Source organism: Sus scrofa, chromosome 13, assembly GCF_054392235.1.
Source record: "Sus scrofa isolate SSC_HxYL_T2T_F1_AM1 chromosome 13, Sscrofa_HxYL_maternal_Yorkshire_Landrace_v2.0, whole genome shotgun sequence".
Lineage (NCBI taxonomy): Eukaryota > Metazoa > Chordata > Mammalia > Artiodactyla > Suidae > Sus > Sus scrofa.
This window is the reverse complement of record NC_139395.1, coordinates 177,732,421-177,757,925: the sequence shown is the minus strand read 5'-3', so window position 1 is coordinate 177,757,925 and position 25,505 is coordinate 177,732,421. Positions and strand designations below refer to the sequence as shown.

At 41.3% G+C, this 25,505-nt stretch overlaps 2 protein-coding genes across 33 annotated transcripts in view; one reads left to right on the top strand and one right to left on the bottom strand.

Moving 5' to 3' along the window:
• CRYBG3 (crystallin beta-gamma domain containing 3) overlaps nucleotides 1-14,968 on the top strand; it is a 124,852-nt gene extending 109,884 nt beyond the window's left edge. For both annotated transcript variants that reach the window (XM_084989099.1, XM_021070691.2), the window contains 3 exons: nucleotides 11,179-11,337; nucleotides 12,288-12,447; nucleotides 13,232-14,968. In XM_084989099.1, coding sequence (XP_084845225.1) covers nucleotides 11,179-11,337; nucleotides 12,288-12,447; nucleotides 13,232-13,320 — 408 coding nt within the window. In that variant the 3' untranslated portion in view covers nucleotides 13,321-14,968. The remainder of the gene's footprint in view (nucleotides 1-11,178; nucleotides 11,338-12,287; nucleotides 12,448-13,231) is intronic.
• RIOX2 (ribosomal oxygenase 2) overlaps nucleotides 14,896-25,505 on the bottom strand; it is a 56,322-nt gene continuing 45,712 nt past the window's right edge. For 19 of the 31 annotated variants that reach the window (XM_084989101.1, XM_084989103.1, XM_084989102.1 and 16 more), the window contains 6 exons: nucleotides 23,537-23,640; nucleotides 19,868-19,970; nucleotides 18,926-19,094; nucleotides 16,856-16,944; nucleotides 15,850-15,939; nucleotides 14,896-15,363 (listed from right to left, as the gene is read on the bottom strand). In XM_084989101.1, the coding sequence (XP_084845227.1) occupies nucleotides 15,205-15,363; nucleotides 15,850-15,939; nucleotides 16,856-16,944; nucleotides 18,926-19,094; nucleotides 19,868-19,970; nucleotides 23,537-23,640 (714 nt within the window). In that variant the 3' untranslated portion in view covers nucleotides 14,896-15,204. Of the gene's footprint in view, nucleotides 15,364-15,849; nucleotides 15,940-16,855; nucleotides 16,945-17,708; nucleotides 17,878-18,925; nucleotides 19,095-19,867; nucleotides 19,971-23,536; nucleotides 23,641-25,505 lie in introns of those variants that run through there. The other 12 variants (XM_084989111.1, XM_021070694.2, XM_084989113.1 and 9 more) reach the window with 5 other exon arrangements.

Below are 25,505 nucleotides of genomic sequence, written 5' to 3'. Positions count from 1 at the left end.
CCGGCCACAGCAATGCAGGATCTGAGCCACATCTGCAACCTACACCGCAGCTCATGGCAACACCAGATCCTTAACCCACTGAGTGAGGCCACAGAACAAACCTGCAACCTCATGGTTCCTAGTCAGATTCGTTAACTACTGTGCCATGAGGGGAACTCCAGAGAAAATAATTTTTACATGAGTTCCAGTTGTGGCTCAGCAGAAGCTAATCTGACTAGTAACCATGAGATGGCGGGTTTGATCCCTGGCCTCGCTCAAGGGGTTAAGAATCCAGTGTTGCTGTGGGTTATGGTGTAGGTTTCACACATAGCTCAGATTGCGAGTTGCTGTGGCGTGGTGTAGGCTAGCAGCTGTAGCTCTGATTGGACCCCTAGCCTGGGAACCTCCGTATGGCCATGGGTGTGGCCCTAAAAAGTAATAAATAAATAGTACAGTTTAAGAGACTTCTGGGACCACATAAAGCACACTAACATTTGCATTATAGGGGTCCCAGAAAGAAACAGGGACTGAGAACATGGTTGAAAACATAATAGCTGAAAATGTCCCTAACTTGAGAAAGGAAAGAGACATCCAAGTCCAGGAAGCAGAGAGTCCCATATAGGATGAACTCAAAGAGAAAAAGGCTATCAGCTGATTTTTCAGCAGAAACTCTGCAGGCCAGAAGGGAATAACACAGTATATTCAAAAGTGGTAAAAGGGAAAAGCCTATAGCCAAGAATACTCTACCCAGCAAGTCTCTCATTCATATTTAATTGAGAAATCAAAAGCTTTACAGATAAGCAGTAGCTCAAAAGAGTTCAGCCCCGCCAAAACCAGCTTTATAGCAAATGTTAAAGGACCTCCTCTATGTGCAAAATAAAAGGACAAAACTAAAAACAAGAAAATAATGAATTGAGATCCCACTCTGGTGCAATGGAATCAGCAGGGTCTCTGCAGTGCCAGGATGCAAGTTTGATCTCCGGCCTTGCGCAGTGGGTTAAATGATGCAACCTTGAAGTTCCCGTCATGGCACAGTGGAAACGAATCTGACTAGGAACCGTGAGGTTGCGGGTTCGATCCCTGGCCTCACTCGGTGGGTTAAGGATCCAGCGTTGCCATGAGCTGTGGTGTAGGTTGCAGATGTGGCTTGGATCTGGCATTTCTGTGGCCGTGGTGTAGGCCAGCGACTACAGCTCAATTAGACCCCTAGCCTGGGAACCTCCGTATATTGCCAGCGCAGCCCTAAAAAGAGAAAAGACAAAAAAAAAGACCCAGCCTTGCCACAACTGGGGTATAGGTGGGTCACAACTGTGGCTCAATTATGATCTCTGGCCAAGGAACTCCATATGCTGCAGAGCAGTCAAAAAAAGAAAATTACAAAATGGAAAAGCTCACTGGTATTGGCAAACAAGGCAAACATAGAGTAAAAGTAGGAAATCATCTACACACAAAGTTAGTAGGGAGGTTAAAGGACAGAAGGAATAAAATCATCTGTATCTACAATAAGCAATTAAGGAATACACAAAGCAGTTAGATATAAAATGATATCAGACAGTAATCATGAGGAGAGAAGAGTACAAATGCAGGGCTTTTAAAATACATTTGAAATTAAAAGATCAGCACCATAAAGCAAGCATGTGTATATGTAGACTGCTAACCAAAACTTCATGGTAACCACAAACCAAAAATCTATACTGTATCTAACATAACACTAAAGATATTCATAAAATCACAAGAGAAGGGAGCAAATGAAGGAAAAGAGGAAAAAAAAAAAGACCTACAAAAAGAAATGCAAAATAATTAACAAAATGGCAGTAAGAATATATGTATAAATTATTACCTTAAACGTAAAAGGACTAAATGCTTCAATCAAAAGACATAGACTGGCTAAATGGATTTAAAAACAAGACCTATATATATGCTGCCTATAGGAGACTCTCTTCAGGTCATACAGACTGCAAGTGAGGGAGTGGAAAAAGATATTCCATGCAAATGGAAATCAAACAAACACAAGAGTAGCAATACTTGTGTCAGACAAAATAGATTTTTAACATAAAGACTATTACAAGAGACAGGGACACTACATAATGATCAAGGGATCAGTCCAAGAAGAAGTAACATAATTGTAAGTTCATTTGCACCCAACATAGGAGCATCTCAATATATAAGGCAAATGTTAACAAACATAAAAAGAGAAACTGACAGTAACACACTAATAGTGGGAGACTTTAACACCCCACTCACATCCAGACAGAAAATGAATAAGGAAATGCTGGTCTTAAGTGACGCATTAGACCAAATGAACTTAATTGATATATAGAGAGCATTCCATCTGAAAGCATTCCTTTCAAGTGCCATGAAACACTTTCCAGGATAGATCACATGCTAGGCCACAAAACAAGCCTTGGCAAATGTTAAGAAAGCTAATCATATCAAGCATTTTTTTTTCCAACCAAAATAAAAGGCTACAAATAAACTGCAAAAACAAAACAAAACAAAAACACCCTGTAAAAACAAACATGGAGGCTAAACAATATGCTACTAAACACCAATGGATCACTGAAGAAATAAAGGAAAATGTTAAAATACTAGAGTCAAAGGAAAGCAAAAACACAATGATCCAAAAACTATGGGATACAGCAAAAAGCAGTTCTAAGAGGGAAGTTTATACAAGGTTACTTCAGGAAACAAGAAAAATATCAAACAACCTAACTTTCTACCTAAAGCAACTAGAGAAAGAACAACCAAAATCCAAAGTTAGTAGAAAGAAATCATAAGGATCAAAGCAGAAACAAATGAGATACCTAAAAACAACACAACACAATGGACTAGATCAATGAAACTAAATATGGTTCTTCTTTTTTAATGCCCACACTCATGGCATATGGAAGTTCCCTGGACCAGGGATTGAATCTGAGCCACAGCTGCAGCCTACACTGTAGATACAGCATCACCGGATCCTTTAACCCACTGTTCTGGGCCTGGGGAATGAACGTGCACCTCTTCATCCACCTGTGCCCTGCAGTCAGAATCTTGACCCACTGCACCACAATGGGAATGCTTAACTTTGGTTCTTTGAATAGATTTAAAATTGATAAACATTCAGACTCATCAAGAAAAAAAAGAGGGCCCAAGTCAATAACATCAGAAATGAAGGAGCAGCTACAGCTGACACCACAGAAATACCAAGGAACATAAAAGACTGCTATGAACAACTACATTCTAATAAGATGGACAAACCTAGAAAAAATGGACAAAGTCTCATAACAGTAATACCTTCCAAGACTGAACAAGGCAGAAATAGAAAAAATGAATAGGCCAATCACAAGTACTGAAATTAAAACTGTGATTTTTAAAGTGCCCCCAAAACAAAAGTCCAGGACCAGATGGCTTCACAGGTAAATTCTATAAACTATTTAGAGAAGAGTTAACACTTACTCTTCTGCAACTATTTCAAACAAGTGAAGAGGAAGGAACACTCCCAAACTCATTCTCTGAGGCCAGCATCATCCTGATACCAAAACCAACAAAAATATCACAAAAAAAGAAATTATAGGCCAATATTACTGATGAACATAGATGTAAAAATCTTCAATGAAATACTAGCAAATAGAATACAAGAATGCATTAAAAGGATCATACACCATGATCAAGTGGGATTTATCCCAGGGATGCAAGGATTTGTCAATATCCACAAACCAGTCAGCATGAAACACTACATATAATATTGAAAAAGAAAAAAACCATATGATCTTCTCAATAGATGCAGAAAAACCTTTAGATAAAATTCAATATCAATTTGTGATAAAAAAACTTTCCAAGGAGGAGTTCCCATCATGGCTAAGCAGTTAATGAATCTGACTAGCATCCATGAGGACACAGGTTTGATCCCTGGCCTCACTCAGTGGGTTGGGGATCCTGTGTTGCTATGAGCTGTGGTGTAGGTCACAGACGAGGCTCAGATCCTGCATTGCTATGGCTGTGGTATAGGCTGGCAGCTGTAGCTCCGATTCCACCCCTAGCCTGGGAACCTCCATATGCTGTGGGTGTGGCCCTACAAAGCGGGGGGGGGGGGGGACTTTACCGGGAGCGGGCATACAGGGAACCCACTACAACATAATAAAGGTCATATATGAAGGTATTTCTGCTATGATTAGGAACAAGACAAGGATGTCCATGCTCACCACTTTTATTCAACATAGTTTTGTAAGTTCTCGCCACACCAGAGAAGAAAAAGAAATTAAAGGAATCAGAAGGAAAGGAAGAAGTAAAACTGTCACTGTTTGCAGATCATATAATGTTATACATAGAAAACCCTAAAGACGCCACCAGAGCACTCATCACTGTTCAGTAGAGCTCATCAGTGAATTTGGTAAAGTTTCAGGACAAATTAATACACAGAAATCTCTTGCATTTCTACACAATAACAATGAAGTATCTGAAAGAGAAATTATAGGAACAATCCCATTTACCATCACATCAAAAAGAATAAAATAGGAGTTCCTGTTGTGGCTCAGCAGGTTAGGAAACCAATGTACTGCCCTTACTCTCTGTGAGGATGAGGGTTGGATCCCTTGCCTCACTCAGTGAGTTAAGGACCCAGCATTGCTGCAGAATGCAGCATAGGTCACAGATGCAGCTCGAATCTGGTTTATCTGTGGCATAGGCCAGCAGCTGCAGCACCAATTTGATCCTTAGCCTGGGAACTTCCATATGCTTCAGGTGTAGCCATAAAAAGAAAAAATAATAACAAAATACCTAGGAATAAGCCTACCCAATGAGGCAAGAGACCTGTACTCTGAAAACTATAAGATGCTGATGAAATAAGTGAAAGATGACATAAACATGTGGAAAGATATACCATGCTCTTGGAATGGAAGAATCAATATTGTCAAAATGACTACACTACCCAAGGAAATCTCCAGATTCAGTGCAATCCCTATCAAATTAGCAATGGCATTTTTCACAGAACTAGATCAAATATTTTTAAAATTTACGTGGATGTACAATAGACTTGAAATAGTCAAAACAATCTTGAGAAAGAACAGAACTGAAGGAATCAGGCTCCCTCACTTCAAACTGTACCATAAAGCTACAATTTTCAAAACAGTACAGTACTGGCACAAAAACAGACACATAGATCAGCGCCATAGGATAGAGAGCCCAGAAATAAATCCATGCACTTACAATAAGAGGCTAGAATATGCAATGGAGAAGACAGTCTTTTCAATAAGTGATGCTGAGGTAAGTTCCCATTGTGGTGCAGCAGAAATGAAACCGACTAGTATCCATGAGGATATGGGTTCCATCCCTGGCCTTGCTCAATGGATCAAGGATCTGGCGTTGCTGTGAGCTGTGGTGTAGGTCACAGATGCAGCTTGGATCACAAGTGGCTGTGGCTGTGGTTTAGGCCCACAGCTATAGCTCAGATTAGACCCCTAGCCTGAGAACTTCCATATGCTGTGGGTGTGGCCCTAAAAAGTCAAAAAAAAAAAAAAAAAACCTAGAGGAAAAACATAGAACACTCTTTGACATAAATGGAAGCAATATTTTTTTAGATCCATCTTCTAAAGTAAAAAAAATAAAAGCAAAAATAAGCAAATGGGATCTAATTAAACCTAAAAGCTTTTGCACTGCAAAGGAAACCACTGACAAAATGAAAAGACAACATACTGAATGGAAGAAAATATTTGCAAATGATATGACTGACAAGGGATTAATATCCACCATTTATAAACATACCACTGAACATCAAAAACAAATATCCTGATTAAAAACTAAGCAGAAGAACTGAATAGACATTTTTCTAAAAAGGAAATGCAGTTGGCCAACAGGCACATGAAAAGGTGCTCAACATTGTTAATCATCAGGGAGAAGTAAATGAAAACCACAGTGAGAAATCATGTCATATCTGTCAGAGTGGCTGCCATCCAGAAGTCTACAAATAACATGTTGAAGAGGATGTGGAGAAAAGGGAACCCTCATACACTCTTGGTGGACATGCAACTTGGTGCAGCCACTAGGGAAAATATGGAGGTTTCTCAAAAACTAAACATGGAATTCCCATCGTGGTGCAGTGGCAACAAATCCGACTAGGAACCATGAGGTTGTGAGTTCGGTCCCTGGCCTTACTCAGTGGGTTAAGGATCCGGCTTTGCTGTGAGCTGAGGTGTAGGTTGCAGATGCGGCTGGGATCTGGCATTGCTGTGGCTCTGGCGTAGGCTGACAGCAACAGCTCTGATTAGACCCCTAGCCTGGGAACCTCCATGTGCTGTGGGCGCAGCCCTGAAAAGACAAAAAACAAACAAACAAAAACTCAACATAGAGCTACCATATGACTTAGCAATTCCACTCCTGGGTATATATCCAAGAAAAACAAAACACTAATTCAGAAAGATAACGTGACAGCCAGCGTTCATGGCAGCAATATTTACAATAGCCAAGAAATGGAAGCAACCTAAGTGTCCATCAACACATGAATGGATAAATATGTGGTATATACACTAAAACACTAGAATACTACTCAGACATAAAAAATGAAGTTTTGTCATTTGCAGCAGCATGGATTGACTTAAAGAGCATTATGCTAAGTCAAATAAGTCAAAGAAAGACAAATACCATATGATACCCATTATATTTAGAATCTAAAAAAATACAACATACTAGAGAATATAACAGAAAAGAAGCAGACTCACAGATATAGAGAATAAACTCGTGATTGCAGGGAAGAGGGGCAATAGGGGGTGGGGGGCTGGGAGATACAAACTATTGGGTGTAGTACAACTGGGTAATATAGCCAATATTTTGTAATAAGTCTAAATGTAAAGTAACCTTTAAAATTGTGTTTATTTTTTATTTTATTCATTTATTTATTTTTATTTTTTTGGTCTTTTTAAGGCTGCATCTGCGGCATATGGAGGTTCCCAGACTAGGGGTCTAATTGGAGCTGTAGCTGTAGGCCTACGCCACAGCCACAGCAATGCCAGATCCGAGCCTCGTCTGCAGCCTACACCGCAGCTCACGGCAACACCAGATCCTTAACCCACTGAGCGAGGCCAGGGATCAAACCCGCAACCTCATGGTTTCTAGTGGGATTTGTTTCCACTGTACCACCACAGGAATTCCAAAAAAATTGTATTAATTTTTTAATTAAAGAATTAGAAGCTTAAAAAATGCAATATGGGATGTAATCATCTTAAAGCCACAGCCAGTAGTACCTAACTCAGACGAGATAAGTATGAACATGTGGTATTGATGGGAGGTTTCATGGAGGCGGGGAACTAGTGTTGGGCTTCAGAAGTGCAATGACTAATGGGTATTACATTTGCTCTTCTCTAAACCTTTTAGAAATGCTTCCACAATTGACTCCAACAATGGTCTTTTAAGTTAGGAGTTATTATAGTTGATTTTTGAACAATATAGGTTTGAACCATGTAGATCCACTTATACGCAGATTTTTCCAATAAATAAGACAGCACTACAGTTCTCCAGTCTGTGGTTGGTTGAATCCACAGATGCTGAACCAAGGATGTGAAGTCCAACTATAACTTAGATTTTTAACTGCAAGGAGCTTTGGCACCCCAACCCCTGCATTGTTCAAGTATCAACTGTTCCCATTTTCTAGAAGGAAAATTAAGGCTGAGAGAGAGAAAGGAAGTTGATGAAAGTCATCCAAGTGTCAGAACCAGGATTTGAACCCACATCTAAAAATCTGTGTTCTTAAACAGCCACACCCTGCTTTTTTTCCAAATAAGATAAACTTTTACAGAGCGGCACCATGTATTTCAGGCACTGAGCTGAGTGTAGCATAGGCAGGTCTAAGTGCCAAGGCTCTGATGTTCAGATCTGACATATTCAGTGATAAATAAATGGCAGCCAATTTTTAAAAATTACCCTAATTGGTATTTCTGCCCTCCTTTTTCTCCCTCTCTCTTCTTCCCCCGTCCCCCTCTCCTGTTCTCTCTCCTTTCCCTCTCCCTCCTCCTTTTCCCATCCCACTCTCTTTCTCTTTCCCTCCATCCCTCTCTCCCACTTTCCCTGTCTCCCTCTTTCTCCCTCCCTCTACCTCTTTCCTTCTCCCTGACACATAGACTTACACATGGGTGCACACCATGCTCATCCCCACCACCCTGTGGTTCTGTTGGTTCAAATCCTAGCTCTGCCACTTGGAAGCAGTGCAGCTTTGGATGAGTCGATTTATTTCACGGCACCTCAGATTCCTCACTGGTAAAATGATGACCAAGCTGCTTCTCTCTCAGTAAGGATTAATAAGAGCCTGACATAAAATCTTGCTTGTACCATAGTAATATATTTGTTTTAAGAAGTTATTATTCATGACATCCCTCGAGAAAACCAGAGATGCCCGTCTGAGGGATTCTAATAAACCTCAGTGCACTTCCCTGGCAGTGTGTGGTACAGGATTTCCTGTCATATCCTGCTTATTCCTCAGTCCTGTCTCATGAAATGAAAGGTCAACCCACTGAAAAGCTGTGGGGAAAAAGCTGGGCTGACATGGGGTTTCAGTTTAGCTTTTATCAGATGTACAATAATTCTTAACCCCATGTTATTAGAAACTTGAGAATCCAAGTTGGATGCTGTAGTATTTCCCTCACTTCTGAATAGAAGTTTCTTGCTGGGGAAGATGTCCCTGCCTGTTGTTCAGGGTCCTGAGATAAAGGATAGCTAGAAAAGTAGCCTCTAATTTTACACAGAAGTGTTATATGTGTTCTTTTCCTTTGCTTTAGAAAATTATTCCTAGTAAACATTTAATTTCAAAATAATATTTTAATAGATTATTAACCCTTAGTTTATTTAGGCCACATCTTTGAAACCCAGAAAGGAATTCTAGGCTTCTAAGACACTTTTGGTAAAGCTACTGGCACTGCTTTAGTTCATATTCTTGTTTAGAAATTCAGAAATAATTAAAATGCGATCCTCTTTGAGGTTGGGAATTAGGAAATCGTCATGGCACTTATAATGCATATCAGTATTTTAATGTATAATTACAGAGGAGTCAGACTAGAAGTGTGTAATAAGGGTAATTAGTACCTTGCTTTCGTTAATTGATTAAAACTGATGTTTGGTCCTAACATAATGGGAACTCTGTCCTCTGTGAAGGTCAGCCTGTTTGTTTATATGTACAAGGTAAGGAAACTGTAGTAACGAATGTACTGAAGCCTCCAGGAGAGTCTTATAGAATTATATGATTTATAGATTTACTATGAATTATAGAAATATAAGTACCTTACTCCTACATTATGAACGTGAAAGTGGTTTGAGACATAGGTCTTTTTCACCCACTTTGAATTACCAGATAAAAAATTGTGCTTCTTTTGCTTACTTATGTGCTCAGAATGTTTATTTCCTTAGGAAGGCTAATGACAGCAACTTAGCAAACTTCAGCTGGCCTCATGTGACCCATCAGAAGTTTCAAAATAAAAGTCCTTGGTGGGCTTATCATGATACCTTGTTGCATTTACCTAGCACTTGGGTTTCTGAGTGAAAGTGCTCCTTTATTAAATAACCGGTTGTGTGTTGTTATTATTAGGCAAGATCTTCATTGAGATGCTGACACTTGACCCAAGGTGGGGATGTTGGGTGTCCTGTTTTATTACATTAAGACTGTTGGAGTTCCCACTGGGGCACAGTGGGTTAAAAACCTGACGTATTATCCTTGAGGATGCAGGTTCGATCCCTGGCCTCACTCAGTGGGTTAAGGATCTGATCTGGCATTGCCCCAAGCTGTGGTGTAGGTCACGTATGTGGCTTGGATCTGGCTTTGCTGTGGCTGTGGTGTAGTCCAGCAGCTGCAGCTCCGATTTGACCCCTGGCCTGAGAACTTCCATATGCCGCAGGTACAGCCCTTAAAAAGGAAAAAAAAAAAAAAAAAGACTGGAGGCCTAAGTCCTAGAGCTGAAAAAAATAATTTCTGTTTAGTTTCACTCATATGCTGTGTCCTCTTTTCATCTCATTTTACTGCCACCTTTGGAATTAGTCTTTTTATCCCATGTCAAAGAGTAACTATTTCATTTCTGCACAGGCCTTAGGCATCAGTGTGAAGAGGGAGGGTTTTGGTGCAAACCTGGCTTCACCGTATCTGTGCTAGCCTTATTTATAAAATGTGGGTTATAACTATACTTTCTTAAAAGGTTGTTCTGGTCATTAATTCTGACAGTTGTCACAGTGGCCCGGAAAGCATTTAGCACACTGCTTGACATACACTAAGTCTCAGTAAATATTAACTGTTATCTGTAGAGGCAAGTCCTAGATTTACTATTTTATTTGAAAATTTCCTGTATATATTCTGGACCCAGGAGATGAAGTCTTTTGTTACCCAGTTTTTGAATACCTATATAGTGTTCACTTGCATGAATGGTCTCTTCCCTTGAAGTATAAAAAACAAATAATAAATGTAAAAAAAGAGATTACCAGAGCTACTAGGGCCCTCAGCTGCCTGGGTTTTTCAAGACCTCCCATAGTAGTCATTTGGCACTTAAGCGTAACTCAGTCCAGTATATCTGATTATTGTACTGTCCATGCTAAGTTAGAACCATGTATGTAGTACTCTGTCCTTATTCCTTCTCCCCTGCCGCCTCCCCACCCTTGACCCCAGCCAGCAAGGGCACAGAAGGTACGGAATGGAACTCATCAAGTCTGTGATTTCTGCACCACTGTACTGGAGTTCTAGGGAATGCAACTAGTACCTTTTACCCTTCCAAAAGAGCCTACTTCAGAAAAATAGAATAGAGATTATACAATTTAAACTGTGTGCTCAGGAAGTTCCCATTGTGGCTCAGCAGTAACGAGCCTGACGAGTATCCATGAGGATGCAGGTTCAATCACTGGCCTTGCTCAGTGGGTTGGGGGTCTGGCCTTGCCATAAGCTGTGGTGTTGGTCACAGACGCAGCTTGGATTCCTTATTGCTGTGGCTGTGATGCAGGCTGGCAGCTGTAGCTCCGATTTGACCCCTAGCCAGGGATTTTCCATATGCTGCACCTGTGGCCCTAAAAAGCAAAAAAAAATAAACTGCCTAGTGGTCTAAGAATTTGTTAGTAGAAAACACGAATGTATACATCTTTGCTAAAGGGAATGAGTGAAATATAAATAAGCTAAATTCTTTCCCTCCAACATTTCCTTTGGAAGGATTGATTTCCAGATTCAAAGTTTTTTTCTAAATGGCTCTCTTTCTCCTGTCATAGCCTGCAGTGTACATCAGAATAAAGAACCGGGCCCAGGATGAGTATCTGACAGTCACTGGAAATGTAGCTGACACAAGAGCAACATCTGTGTGCATTTCTCCCTACAGTGGGAAGAATACTCAGATCTGGCACTACTGTCGAGGACTCTTTAAATCCAAGGTAACCAAGCCCACTGATACTATACCTGGCTTTTTTGTGTTTGGTTTCTTTTGGAAACCAGAATCATGCAAATGAAGTAGCATGAGAAAATAATGCAACTTCCTGTAAAAGTCTGTTGTGTGATTAGAAGGACATTGATGTATATATTACGGAAGCATTTAAGTAAAATGGACTTGGAAACTAGACTTTGTACATCAGAAAATTCTCTAAAGTAAAAAGTAAGATTAACATATACTATGGATATTCCCAAGTGGTTTTTTTAAACCAGTGATAAAAGTCACTGTACTCAGCTGGACACTGCTCTTGTGAGATGTTCCTTCCACTCTGCAGCCCAGATAAATTGAGCTGTCTTTGTCATTCCAAACATGTTGAAGCCTTCTGATCTTGAAAATACACAATGAAGATAGAGGAAAACTGCTGTTTTTGGAAGAGGCTTGGAGAATAAAATTTAGGTTTGTTTTTCCACAACCCTCCCATTATGTTTGATGCCGTGGAGAATAGGACACTAGATTTATTGTATCACCAGTGGATTATCAATTTTCTTCTCATGCTTCCACAACAATGAAAAGCATTTAAATGTAATTATTGTCTGGGTATCGAGAACATCACCCCATGTTTTTTGTAAGAAAAACAGGCTCAACAGTACACACTTAAGCTAATAGGGACTCAGTATTTAATTCCAATTTAACAAACTTGTATTTGACCATCTGTTGTCAGATCCAGACATCCTTTTAAAAAGAAGTACCTCTAGTTCAGTAGGTTTATTTCCATACCATCTCCTGCCCTTAGCCATAAAGATATAGAAAGTTGACTGAGATTATAATTATGCTACACAGTTTTCTTCTTAGATAAGAGTCATGTCTGTGACTTGTTCACATGAAGGGAAAGGGATCCAGTCTAATCAGTTTTAGTAAACACAGCACTGCCAATTTATTTCTTGACCATTTCAGGCCAGTGACACTTGTCTTGATGTGATTGGCGGTCGGGACACACCCGGAGCTAAAGTTGCGCTGTGGACCGAACATGGGCAGTTAAGGCAGAAGTGGAGACTGAACAGAAATGGAACCATCAGCTCCTACCTCAGTGACCAACTTGTCCTTGATGTTAAAGGTGGGCCTGGGATGAAACCCAGTGTTTTGTGTCCTTGGATATTCATTTTAAATTCCAAACCTCTTCTCCCTTCTGGGTAAAAGAAGTCCTTATGTATAAGGAAAATATTAAGTCATTTTTAATTATTGAATAAAGTTGAGATATGCCAATTTAAAAAACAATTAGCTCTATATGGATAAAGCAGAAAAAGCCTAAGGACTTAGCCAAGGAGGTTTCTGTTTCATCAGTACAGCTGTAAAATTTTCATTTGCTGTATGATCTTGGAGAACAATTATAAATCTGAAGCATCATCAACCATAAAATGTCATGTTTCTTAAGAAACACCTCTTAAGTTTCTGTTAGGAATTGCTATAGTCCTTAAAAGCCCTCAGTTTAAATTTTTGGTAGGCATCATTTCACCTTGTTTTTGAATTCAACAAGGTCAGGTCCAGTATTATTCAGCGCTGTGGCTTTCACTGGGTTAGTTATAGCCACTCTTGGTATAGAAACAAAAACCCAGTGCCTGACTGTGAACCAGAATGCTCTCAGAGCTCTGTGTTCTTCAAGAATCCTGTTGTCAGGGAACATCACTAATGCAACCATCTATTGTACCTCTTAGTTTTTCAGTCTGAGTCATAAGAAGGTCCAACTTGAGGTGAAGAGTAGCTACACCTCAGTTTAACCTGTTTCCTATTTTAGACTACTTTATAAATGACATATTAATTCACCTGAACAAAAGCTTGTGAAAACTATGAAATTAAGCACCTGTGTGAACAAATCTTTCCTTTTGTCATTTCTATTTTAGGAGGAAATTATTATGACAAAACTCATGTAATTGTAAATCAGCCCCTGGAGGGAGAAGAAACACAGAAATGGGACATTGAAATACTGTGAGTGTCTGCAACATCCCTGAGGAGACAGCAGAGGAAGAAGGATGCTCATGCCCTGTGGAAAGGAAGCTACTCATCCTCATGCACCCGGATCAGTCAGCAGAATGAACTTTGTCTCCAAGCTCCAAGACTATTGCTCTTAACCACAGAAAAGCTCAGAATATTCTTGCCAGTTATTCAGTGTTGTTCCAATGAAGGATACGGTATGAATTCTGGTAAGGGTTCTAGTCCTGCTTGATCTCCGGCTTTGGTGAGCAAGTTTCCTGAAGTCTGTTTTCTCTCCTCTCTACCTAACACGAATCCCATGCCTGATAGCCATTATAGGACACTGGTGATGGTGTCATCTGGATTAGTTATTAATCCCTTGGTAGATGCGTATATGAATGCAAGGCACAGGCAAGCAAACTCCTATAGGTCAGGTCATACTTTCAAACAGATAAAAATTTTTTAGCGATATATGAAAACATTTAATAAACCTTCCTATTAAGCTGCTGTATTAGATAAACATTAAAGGTTCTCTACTGAAGCTTTTACAACTGAAGCACCATTAAGTATTCACACTTTTAACTAACCCCAGAGAGGGGCCTCAGTTTTGTAAGGAAAAAGTCTCAAGTACTGGAGTGTTTTCTGTAGTTGTTCTTTGCTCAAACTACAAAAGCACAATAACCTATGGTCATATTTGCATTGTAAGTATTAACAAAGACACCCGCCTGGGTGACAAGACTCTAACCAGGGGTTAAACTATCCTGGTGTTGGGACCTCACCTGACATACCCTTGAGAAGTGTTTCTAAAGATTCTGTCACCTACAAATAAGAATAGTCAAATTTTTCTTTGCCTGTACTAAAGGGACATTTCAAGTGTTCAGCTTAAAACCAAGTAATATTTGAGCCTTGGATATACCATTTTACTTTACAAAATGACAGAGAACTCATTTTTTCACTCCCATTTTAAATAGCTTTCATTCAAGCAAAATCAGGTAGGATATCATCTTTGACTTGAATTTCAGGTAATCACTACCATGGTCACTATACCATTCACAAGCATTTTCCCCACCTGAGTTGGTTTTAAATTTACATTAAGACAACTATTCCCTCAGTCCCCTACTTTTGCCAGAAAGCAGAAAAGTCTGCTCTATTTTTATATAGAAAGAGTAAATTCTCCAGTGATATTTTTAAAAATATCAACCTATATGCACTTTAGAATGTAAAATAACAGTGACCTGTTTAAACTCAAAGACCCACTATTTTGAATATTTTTTATAGAGACTTGGTCTTTCCATGTAAATATTTGGTTTTTCTTTTTCCTTCAATCTCAGGCTCTTTTGTCATCTTTCAAGCAACATCTGTAAAACCCCCTTATGCCTGTAGATGTGAGTGTGGCAGTATTATTTAATGAAATTTATGTCAGGTAATTTTATTTTAATGGGGGGGCTTGTGTATACACAAAAGTATGTATATTTTCATTGTAAAAAAACAAGTTAAATTTTTTCCTTTATGTTAATTGTTTAAAAATTTTCTAGAGCCAATGAAGCTCTTTAAAGAAGGTGTTTCTTCCAAAGAACAAAGCCAGGTAATGACATTTAAATTTAAATGATACATTTATTAGAACTGTGCCTTTTCTACCACACTGGATTAAATAAGCTTGTCAGAAAGTATGGTTTTGTCACTTCCTGGGACATTTAGTAGTTTGCTCTTCTTTCTTCCACATACCTTTGTTAGTACATATTACCAACTGAACACCTGTAACAGGTCTCATATCATTAGATACACAGGTAAGGAAAGTTACATTTGTCTTGTGCTTGGCTCAAAGCAATAGGAGCTCCCTGGCACGTAAATCTTTGTAGAACCAAGTGCCTATTTTATATAAACACATTAAAAAAGAAAGACACTAGATTACTTGGATTAAACACTCTGTCCAGAGGGATAATACTAGGCTTTGCTTTTCCTCATCTGTAGTAAGTTTTAGGTCCTTGACAGAAATAGCTGAACTATTCCAAATTTGCTTCAGTGCATCCAGATGCGATAAAGGAAAGCGAAGTCCATGAGACTGAAAAAAGAAACAATTTGTTACTTAAGTGGCATTTGGCATTTTCTAAAGTTCTCAATTAAAAAAATCATTAATTCTGATATCCTTCAGAATTATGTATGAAACCTGTTTCAGATAAGCAAGTTACAAAAACTATGTAATCAGATAACTTATAAAAGTTGCCAGTTCCCCTACAAAACCTGAGACTTCATGAAAGGCACTCTAATTTATATAGTAAGAAATATTAGTCATTTGAAATGCTTCACATTTGTTCCATTAGACAAGGCTATATAGGTCCCCGCTAGTATCCTTTAAAGCTGGTACCCCTGTATGTGTGCCACGGAAATGTCTGACTTGATCATCCTCCATGTAAGGGCTCAGTCATTTCATGAATGGTAAGCCCACACTGCAGTGATAAAAAAGCACGTTACCCATAAATCAAAGGTAACAGATTCTTCCCAGCCACACCAATCACAGGAAAGGCATTCATTTTAGGTTGGAACAAACCTCTGTTTCCTCCTCATTTCCCATCATGTGTGTCTCTCTCCTGTTCTTTAAAGAATGGTAGACGTAAACCATCTTTTCTTGCGATTCATCCTTAAAAAAAGAAGTTGTCAGCAACAAAATATTGAGTGCTTGGTTATCAGGAGGGTTTTCCAATACAGGTCAACACCGGAAAAAAATCTTAATGCCTCAGTGCTTAAGTGAAATTTTACTGAACACAAAGAATCCTTCTGGTAAAAAGTTATGACATAATATACACACACATGCTATATGTATATAAAATGGATGTGTTCATTATTCTCACAGATTACTATTTGTATGTAGCAAATAAGCAGTCTTAAAATCACTTTTTTAAAAGTTAAAAAGCATACCTAGTAAAACATCTTGAGAAACTTGACAATGAAAAAGCAACCACTTATATATCAACTTACCAATGAAAACACTCAAGTTTCTTCATATAATCATAACCTGCACTGTCTTTTTTGCATTAGAAAAATGATATTCCTAGGTACACATTACTAATCAGCTAATTTGGGGAAGCACTGGGCTGGGTGGCAAAGTTATGGAAAGTAGATTTTCCCTCTCTATGATCTACAGAATAGAAAATTTTTTACAAGGATCATCAATAAAACCGTATGTACAGACAGATCTGTGCCATATATAGGATGGCTGAGGGACCAAAAGAGGGAAATGCATAAACAGGGTCTGCAGCCATCCAAGCAAAGGCAACTGGCGTGAATTAGGAGGGAAAGACCAGACATTAATCATGAATGAGGGGGAACCAGGAGGGTTCTGTGGGGGTGAGGACAAGCTTTCTAATGCCCACTAGGCAGGAAGCTGGACCTGGAACAGTGAGATCTGGGCATGATCTAATGTAAAGCGATGGCCCCTGGACTGAACTGTAAGATTCCCAGAGGAGGGGCAGGGCCATCTGTCAGTCTGATAGCCTGAGGCCTGCAATGACAAAGCCCTGAGAAGAAAGGAACCCTCTGCCTCTCTGGATACTCACTGATGGATCTTGATCGGGTCCTACAGTGAGGACAACATAGTCTCTAAACTGCAGTCTCACTGTGCTGTCCAACCTCGGTAACTCTCCATCTGGAAAACCCAGAGAAAAAGCCAGCCTTTAAGACAGGAAAGCAGCAGCTCAAACTTGTTTGTGGGAAATACACTTAGTAACAATTTGCAAGTGAATCCCAACATGGGGCATCCTCTCCAACGCAAGTATTTGCGTTCCCCAACATTTTTTCACTGCAGTTTACGTGCTAATGGAGCTCATTCTTAGAGCAAAGAAAGAGGTACAAATAGATGAAATAACAGAAGTTGCCAAGTTCATTAAATAGTTATCATCAGAACTAGGCAAGCACATACTATCACGGTACAGACAGGTGCCTTCTACACTTAACACTCTCATGTCTCTGGTTTCCATCCCCTGCCTGATCAACATGTGGGCTCTGCAAGGACTTCTGTAGCTCAAAATGCACCACCCTACCAATGACTAGTTGCATGACCATGGCAAGCCATTCAGCCTATGGAGGTCACGTGTAGTGTCATTTAAAAGCCACCCAACTAAGTCCACAGAAAAAACTTTCTTTCCTAAATTGGATTTAACTTAGTGAAAAAGCCACTACAGCATTAGCCTTACAAGGTCATAAGGTTGGGGAACAGACTGAGGGATCATAAACTAACACGGAAAACTTTTAATAAAATATTCTGGGCCACAAGCTGATATTCAGAACACTCTTCTGCTAAATATTAAATATGTGCTAAGAAAACAAACTCTAAACTCCTCACAGATACTAACAGAAATGTACACAGAATCAGTGTTAGAAGGGCCCTTGTAGATTGTGGATCTTGGTGGTTCTCCATGGTGATGAATAAGGCTTTTAAAAAGTTAGTGAAAGTTGAACTCACTCTACCTGAGAGAAGCCTCCTGAAAGCTGGTCTGGCGCTCAGGCTGCATCTCCGTGTTCTGGTGAACACGGCCATTTCATAGAACCTTGACGTTCTATGACGTTAAATAAAGCCGTGCTGCGATATGAGAGATCAAGACAAAACCAAGACCACCTCATCATCAGGTCAGAATTTAGGCAAAAACAAGGACACTGTTCCAACCAGAGAGAAGTGACTGTCCATGCCCCATCCTAATCTGAGGGCTGCTGCTGCTTTACCAATTACCACTTTGGCCACACTTCACTCTAGCTACCAGCTAAGATTAATAGGAGACTCAACCCCAGAATCCATCCTACTTCCTGATACCATCCAATCCAGAGCAAAGCCCTGCTTCCTTGAACCCCCCTGAACAATCACCAAACTCAAACCCAGAGCCTATATAAATCCTTTCCCAACATCCTTCTACTGAGATGCTCCAGTCCCCAATGTCATGTAGTCTTCCCCACTGCCAGTCAATCAACCCAGCTTTGTCAGACTACAGGAGTAAGGTGTGCCTCTGCTCCGGGGTCACCGATATCACCATCCACCCAGAAATCTATCAATGTCACTGTAGCCTAAACCTGTCACAAAATAGTCACCTGGGACCTGGGGAAGTTCTGTCACAATCTTGGTCATTCTTGTAGTTCACTACTGATGGCAAACATTTTACCCATCCCTGGATTAATTCCAACAAAATTATTTCAATGTTCAAGTTCTTAAAACCTCCTCAAGTTCCCGTTGTGGCGCAGCGGAAATGAATCCAACTAGGAACCATGAGGTTGCAGGTTCGATCCCTGGCCTCGTTCAGTGGGTTAGGTATCCGGCATTGCCGTGAGCTGTGGTGTAGATCGGCAGCAACAGCTCTGATTAGACCCCTAGCCGGGGAACCTCCATATGCCATGGGTGCAGCCCTAGAAAGAACAAAAGACAAAACAAAACAAAAACCTCCTGAAGATAAAGAATACCAGATGGACCATAAATACATTCCTTATCCCAAATTACAGTATGTCTATTTGACCTTAACACACTAAAGACAGGGCCACATTGATTTTAAAATGCTTCATATTCTCCATTGGCTGCCCACCCAGAAAAGTCTCACAATTTCCCATTTAGCCCCTAAACATGGATAGAAAAGAGCAAACTCTACCTGGCGTTGAAAGCTCTGCTCCATCTCCCACATAATAAGGTGGGAGTCTGTTTAAAGCAAAATCCTTCTTCATGTCTGTTGAGAACAGTTCTTTGGTGCCCTCCAGCCGGTCTGCAAGCATCCTCAGAAAGCCACTTAATCGTGTCGCAACATCTGTGGTTTCCACCTGCTAGAAACACAGACATGAATCCTGGCCTAGACTCTAGCGACTGTATTTGCCCAGGTCTCAAGCTCGTGACTAGTCCACTGAGCACCACCACCCAAGACAGATGCAGACCCACATCACTCCCTTAAGAACAATGTCCTGCTATTTCCTTATAGACTGTTTGTCTCATGCTGCCTATTGTTTGCCCCCCAAAAGATCAATTTTCAGGATTTTGCCTGGAAAGAGGGATCCCTAGGAATATGATGCAGTCCTGGCTTTGCCTTTTAGAAAGCAAGTCATTCACTGCCTAAGGTACCTGGCTTTAGACCATGAAAGCACCCTTTGCTCAACTTAGTACTAATGCACTCATCTCAAAAATAACCTAGCAGTGCCACTCTTTCAAAGGTGAAACCAGCACAGACAGGAAAGCCAGGGGATGCACCAAGGCCAGGTTCTCCAGAGGGTCTCTCCTAACTAGCAGTCTCATGTATGCTGAGGCTATAGTTCTCCAAGCCAAATTAGTTATTCAACCACTTATACAGCCAGCATTCCCAAAGTGGCTGCTCTTGCCACCACTAACTACAGGCAGTGGGCTGTCTGCACAACACCCCTGGTCCTTTGGGTCACATGCGATGTGCATCTATTCTGCAAACCACCCAGCCCAGCGGGTCAGCACAGGAGGAAACAAGCTTGGGGCTCACTTGGGAGAGTAGTCTGGGGTCCCAAGGAGGTGGCCACAGCTTCAGCTGGCCAGGGCTATGGCTACCCCTCCTCTCCCACCTGCCTTTGCTCCTTACCAGGAGCAGCTGCCGGGGTATGCCAGCCCGGAATTCCACATCTGCCTTTGCCGTATCGAACACAAGCCCCGAAATGGTATCCAAAAGGAAATCTCCCCATGAACTGGAATGTGGACCAAGAAAAAAAAAAAAAGTGAACACATAAGAAATATGCATAAAACACTGATTACTAAAATCCTAAAGCTAAAAACTGTCATGCCAACTGCCCTACCCCTGCATCTTGAGTTCCACGAATTACGTTACTCAGCATAAACACCTAAGACCTTAATCAACCACAGGCTTCTCTCCCTCCTCATCCCACTCAGATGGAAAGTTAGGCTTTATTCATGATTTATCTTAAATGTAAAGATACCAGAGAATTAACTATAGACTGTCATAAAGTAGTAAAAGGAACTGGTTTTTTTTTTTTTTAATGTTTCCGACTATACAGCACAACACCTATGAGGACAGCTCTGCAGTAAGCTTTTAACACTCAACCATTGTAACACCTAAAAAAATTATGTGCAAAAAAAATTCAAAAGTAATACATTTATAGTAAGGGCAAGATCCCCAGACTGTGTAATTATCTGAATAGTTAAATGTTACATTTTCCTTTGTCTCTTATAAAAGTGGGGCACTGTTCCTCAGTAAAACACCCAGTATCAACAATTTCAAAACAACTGATATTGCAACTTGTTAAAATCTAGCAATGGTGTTACTGGGGTAGAAGATGGAAGCCAGAGGCCAAAAATAACATCTCGAGTTGAGTGTCAGTGTTCAATTGCCTTTACTTACTCTGGGGAGTTTAGAATCTCTCATTCCTAAATGTGTGCCAATGTGAGAAGCACAAGATGTGGGGCTGCTCTCTTTAAACATTTCTGAGCTGTTTAAAATTTTCCTCTCTGTCACCAGCAGATTCCAAATTGCTGGCTATGTGCAAAATGGAAATTCACAGTATGACTTTGGTTTCTCACTCAGTAAGCAAAATTAACACTTTTATGCTTTCCTCCTGGAAATGTGGCAAAAGAGGACAAAAGCCCACACAAGAGACACTTTTCCCCAGACACCCACTCCTGCCTGGCAGCCTCACCGCTTTGTGACTAATACTACACCCAACCTCGCATCCTTGATTAAACTTGGACCTGGAGGACACATGCACACCTTTCCGCAGCATGAAATAAAATTGTGGTTCTCGGGGTCTCAGGTAGAAGTCACACAGCAGCAGCTCACGGAGAATTAAGTGCAATTAAGTCACGCATCATGCTCTTCTAGGAGAACAGATCTTGAGCCTTTCCAAAGTTTAGGAATAACACCTCTTGAGGAGTTCACTTTGGTAAAGAAGCCAAATTGACCTGCCACTGATCCACAGAGCAGGCCCTAAATGTTCCAACAGTGCTACCTTTGACAGGGGTTAGGAAAAGGCCCAAATCCTTACCCTGCCACAGTGCCTTAACAAGCAATAGGACGGAAGCACAGGAACATCTGCAGGGAGCAATGGTCCTCGAGTTACATCTGTCTCATTCTAGCAACAGCCCCACTGACAAAGGCACAGGTAGACACAGCCTAGACACACGGGTCACAGTGCTCTGTTCATCCACAGCTCCTGGCAGGCATCCTTTGTAACTCAGATGGCTCTTTCCCAGCCCCGCTGATTGGGACCAGGGACAGCCTACCAGTTCCTCATTCTTGGGCATGTGAAACAGTGTCAGGTACTATACTCAGTGGAAGCAAAAGCCAATAGGTTCAACGAGATGGAAAGAGGTCAGAGAAGTAACTGATGATATCTTGTGATGAGCCAATGTTGTAAGTAAATAGAAACTGAGGAAGGAAAACAAGGGAGGGAAAACCAATTACCAGAAAACCATTTGGTGGTGGCAAGAGAAACAAAAAAGGCAGAGAACTGGGGAAAGAAGGAGCAACTGAGTAACATTAGCAGCTGGACACCAGAAGATGGACATTCACGGGGCCAAACTTTGTGGCTACTTTGGTCCAGAAGAAACTTCTGGTTCAGGCTCCCTGGAGCCACCCTTCCCCACTTCCTGTGACACACTCTCTGTTACCCCTGTTGTTTTTCATGAGCTGCCCTCAGAGACCTACTGTTCCTCGCTGTGCAAGGAACCTAACTAGCCATGGTGACAATGGCATTTTTCATAAAGGAAGCCTAAAACAAGCTTTGGCTTCTACTTGTGGGCAAAGAGAGCTTACATTCGGGCCGGGCTCCAGCTAGTTCTTCCTGTCTCTGAAACATGTGGGTTTCACCTCTTGCTAAAAAGCCAGATGAGGAGGCAAAGGAATGCTTACTCACTTGTTTTGCAAGATAGAGCTTTGCAGTTAGGAGGGGACTTGCTGTTCCTTAAGCCTGGAACGTCCTCTCCTACTTTGACCTTCTGACCTACTTCCTACTCATCGTTTAAGTCTCCCTCAGCTTGGGTGTCAAGTCATCTCTGAAACCTTCCCTGACGCCCCAGCTTAGTGAAGGGCATCCTCTGTGCTTCCAGAGCCTCCTCTGCAAACCAGTGAAGGGATGGATCACACTGTCTGATAACTGTTTACAGGCCTATCTCCTCTCCCTCCCCCACATCCAGAATGTAAATTCTCTCAAAGGCCCTTCAGTCCACTGCATGCAATCCCAGCAATGAGCACAAGGTCTAGTGCTGCATGATGAATAAATTAGGGATGACTGGTGTTTTTCAAGGGACCTGGACTAGTGAGGTCGCTGCCATCAAGAAAAAACTCACAGGGTGCTGCCACCCAGGTCCTGTCATGTGACGAGGAACTGGCCAAACTGAAACATGGTTTTAATTAGAACTGTTTTTAGGACTCACATGTGCTTTTAGGACTCACTGTTTCAGACTTCCTTTCTGACTTTAATTTCATGAACTATAAAAAATGGAAACCTTAAAAAAGACCCAGAAGTTTCAATGGATACTGTTTCCATTTGGGCTGATGAAAATGTTTGGAATGTTTCCAACAGTGGTAAGTGTTGCACAACAGAGTGAATATAAGTAATGTCACCAAACCGGATGCTTTTAAAAATGGTTAGAATGGCACAATCTTTGTTATAAACATTTTTTTTTTTTTTTTTTTTTTTTTTTTTTTTTTTTTTTAGGGCTACACCTGTGGCATATGGAAGTTCCCCAGCTAGGGTCAAATGAGATCAGTAGCTGCTGGCCTACACTACAGTCACAGTACCACCAGATCTTTAACCCACTTAGTGATAAGCAAGGCCAGGGATCGAACCCACATTCTCACGGATACTAGTTGGGTTCACTAACAAGCTGAGCCTCAACAGGAACTCCTCTATGTTACAAACATTTTACCACAATTAAAAAAAAAAAATTTAAAGGGAGAAGCGAAGACTGGGAGAGAGAGAGAGAGAGAAAGAGACTACAAGCCCAGCTTAGCTTCAAGAACACCCTATTACCCCCCCCCACCCCAGCTATGGTTCTATCTTCCCAAATCATGGGAGCCTTTATTTGGACAACTCTCAGTGTTGTGCAGAGTCAGGTTCATGCTGCTGCAGGAGGAAGCCCACACAAATGGGTCACTGGCACAGGTAGGATACCAAAGGAATATGAAGTCGGCTGAGGAGCTAAAACCCTGGGGCTGGATAAGCAGGAAAGAAGCGGCCAATTCCTCAGCCACAGCTCTCAGCATTGTGGAACCTGAGGCAAGAAGTAGAGCTCTCACCTGCTCTGATAGGTGCTGATGGTCAGGTGAGTGGAGTGGGCCAGCCCTGGAGGAGTGTCTGCCTGATGAATCGTTCCTCTAGGAAAGTACAGCAAGTCTCCTGGCTAAAGGAAGAAAAAAGGAAGAAAGAAGTTAGTAAGGAGGTTATCTTCACAATCTATGTTTTAAAGAGACAAACAGAGGCTGTGAGTTCCAATTCTGCCTTCTAGCAATCTCTATGCAGTAATTCAGCAGTGGTCTGCATGCTGGGCTCTGTGGTGTCCACTTGTCCAGCTCTGCTACGTCTGTGAGCCTGTCACCAGGAACCCCAGTCCCGGAGAGGGGCCTGAAGTCACTTTCTTTATTCACATTGAGCTGAGGCCAGATGCACCTGAAACTACCTGACCCTGATCCAGGAATCAAGAAGGGGATGGCCTGGGCTTGGGAAACCAGCTTCCTCCCTCTGCTCCTTTCGAATGGGGCAGTGAGGAGTAAGGGCTTGGAACCTGACAGAGGCTGCAACCCCAGCAAAGTCCTTACCCTCTGGAAGCCTCAGTTCCTTTATGAATAAGATGGAGGCAATCGCCCCACATCTCACAGTATTATTTTGAGGATTAAAGGAGCTCTTAGAGCAATGATGGGTTGTATTATGATTATTATTTTACCTGCCAGTCCCTGATATCTGTGAGCTCTTCTAAGCCAGATCCAGATCCATCTTGTATACCCAGGGCCTAAACTATCAAAGCATCCAGCCCACAACAGAGGCTCAAGAGACATTTGGATGAATGGATGAAAAACCCTGTAACCCTTTATTTGAACCTAAACACTAGACATAACAGAAGATCAGTCACTTTCTTGGGCAGGTGAGCCTCTTCCCATGCCAATGAACAGAAATATTTTCCCCAAATCACTCCTGCCCTTAGCTACCTCCTCCCTAATCCCACCCAGATGAAAAACACTCTGTAGAGCAGTTGCCTGAGGAGAGGAGAGGGTATTGTGAGAGTGACTCATTGCCCCTGTGCATCCAGGGAAGAGTCTGTTTCACTCAAGAAATAACAGCTTTTAAAAAACTTTACTTTTTAATGCTAAGATTTGCCTTAAGGCAAGAAACAATATACAATTATATAAGTATTCACAAGAGCTATCTTGGTGGGTCATTTGCCCTGAATAACACCAATTTGACAGGGAAACTAGTACTTCAAGTAAATAAATGCATTACACATAATTACAGGTGTCATTTTCAAGAGTCTGTATGCCAGCCCTCTGACCAAAGCCCTCCATCCACTCATTTATGCATCCCACAACACCTGATTAACCCTTCCCTGCCCACTCCCCAAGCCAGGCACTGTGCTAGGTACCAGGGAGAGAGCACTGAATAGAACAAAGACCTGCCCTGATGGAGCACATTCCAGTAGAGAAAACAAACATTTCAGAAGGGAAAAGAGACAATAGACAATAAAGACATCCTAGTGGGGGGCGGGGGCAAGAGGGATAAAGCAGCAAATAAGTAATTTCAAGTGGTGGTGAATGCAGTGAAGACAAAACAAGCAGAGGAAGGAGGGGAATGATGCTGATGGACATGGGGGGCAGTATGTGCCTGGGGTTAACAGGTGCCATTTTACCCCAGGATGGTTCATTAAACCTTGCTCTGCTAAAGTGATGTTTCAGTAGAGACTTTAGGAAATGAGTGAGACAGCCATGTGACCACCTGGGGAGAAAGGATTCCAGGCAGATGGAAGAGCAAGTGCAAAGGTCCTGAGGTTGGAACCTGCCAGGCAGGTTGAGGGGCATAGGGTAGACCAGCATAGCAGGAGGGTAGTGAGTGAAGGTGGGAATGATAGGAGGAGAGGTGAGCAGGAAGCAGAGGGGCCAGATGACAGGAACTTCTGAGCCATTTTAAGGACTTTGGCTCTTATTCTGGGTTCAACAGAAAGTCACTAGAGGTTGAGGCAAAGGGTTCACGAGATCACAAAGGGATCTTTATGGCTGT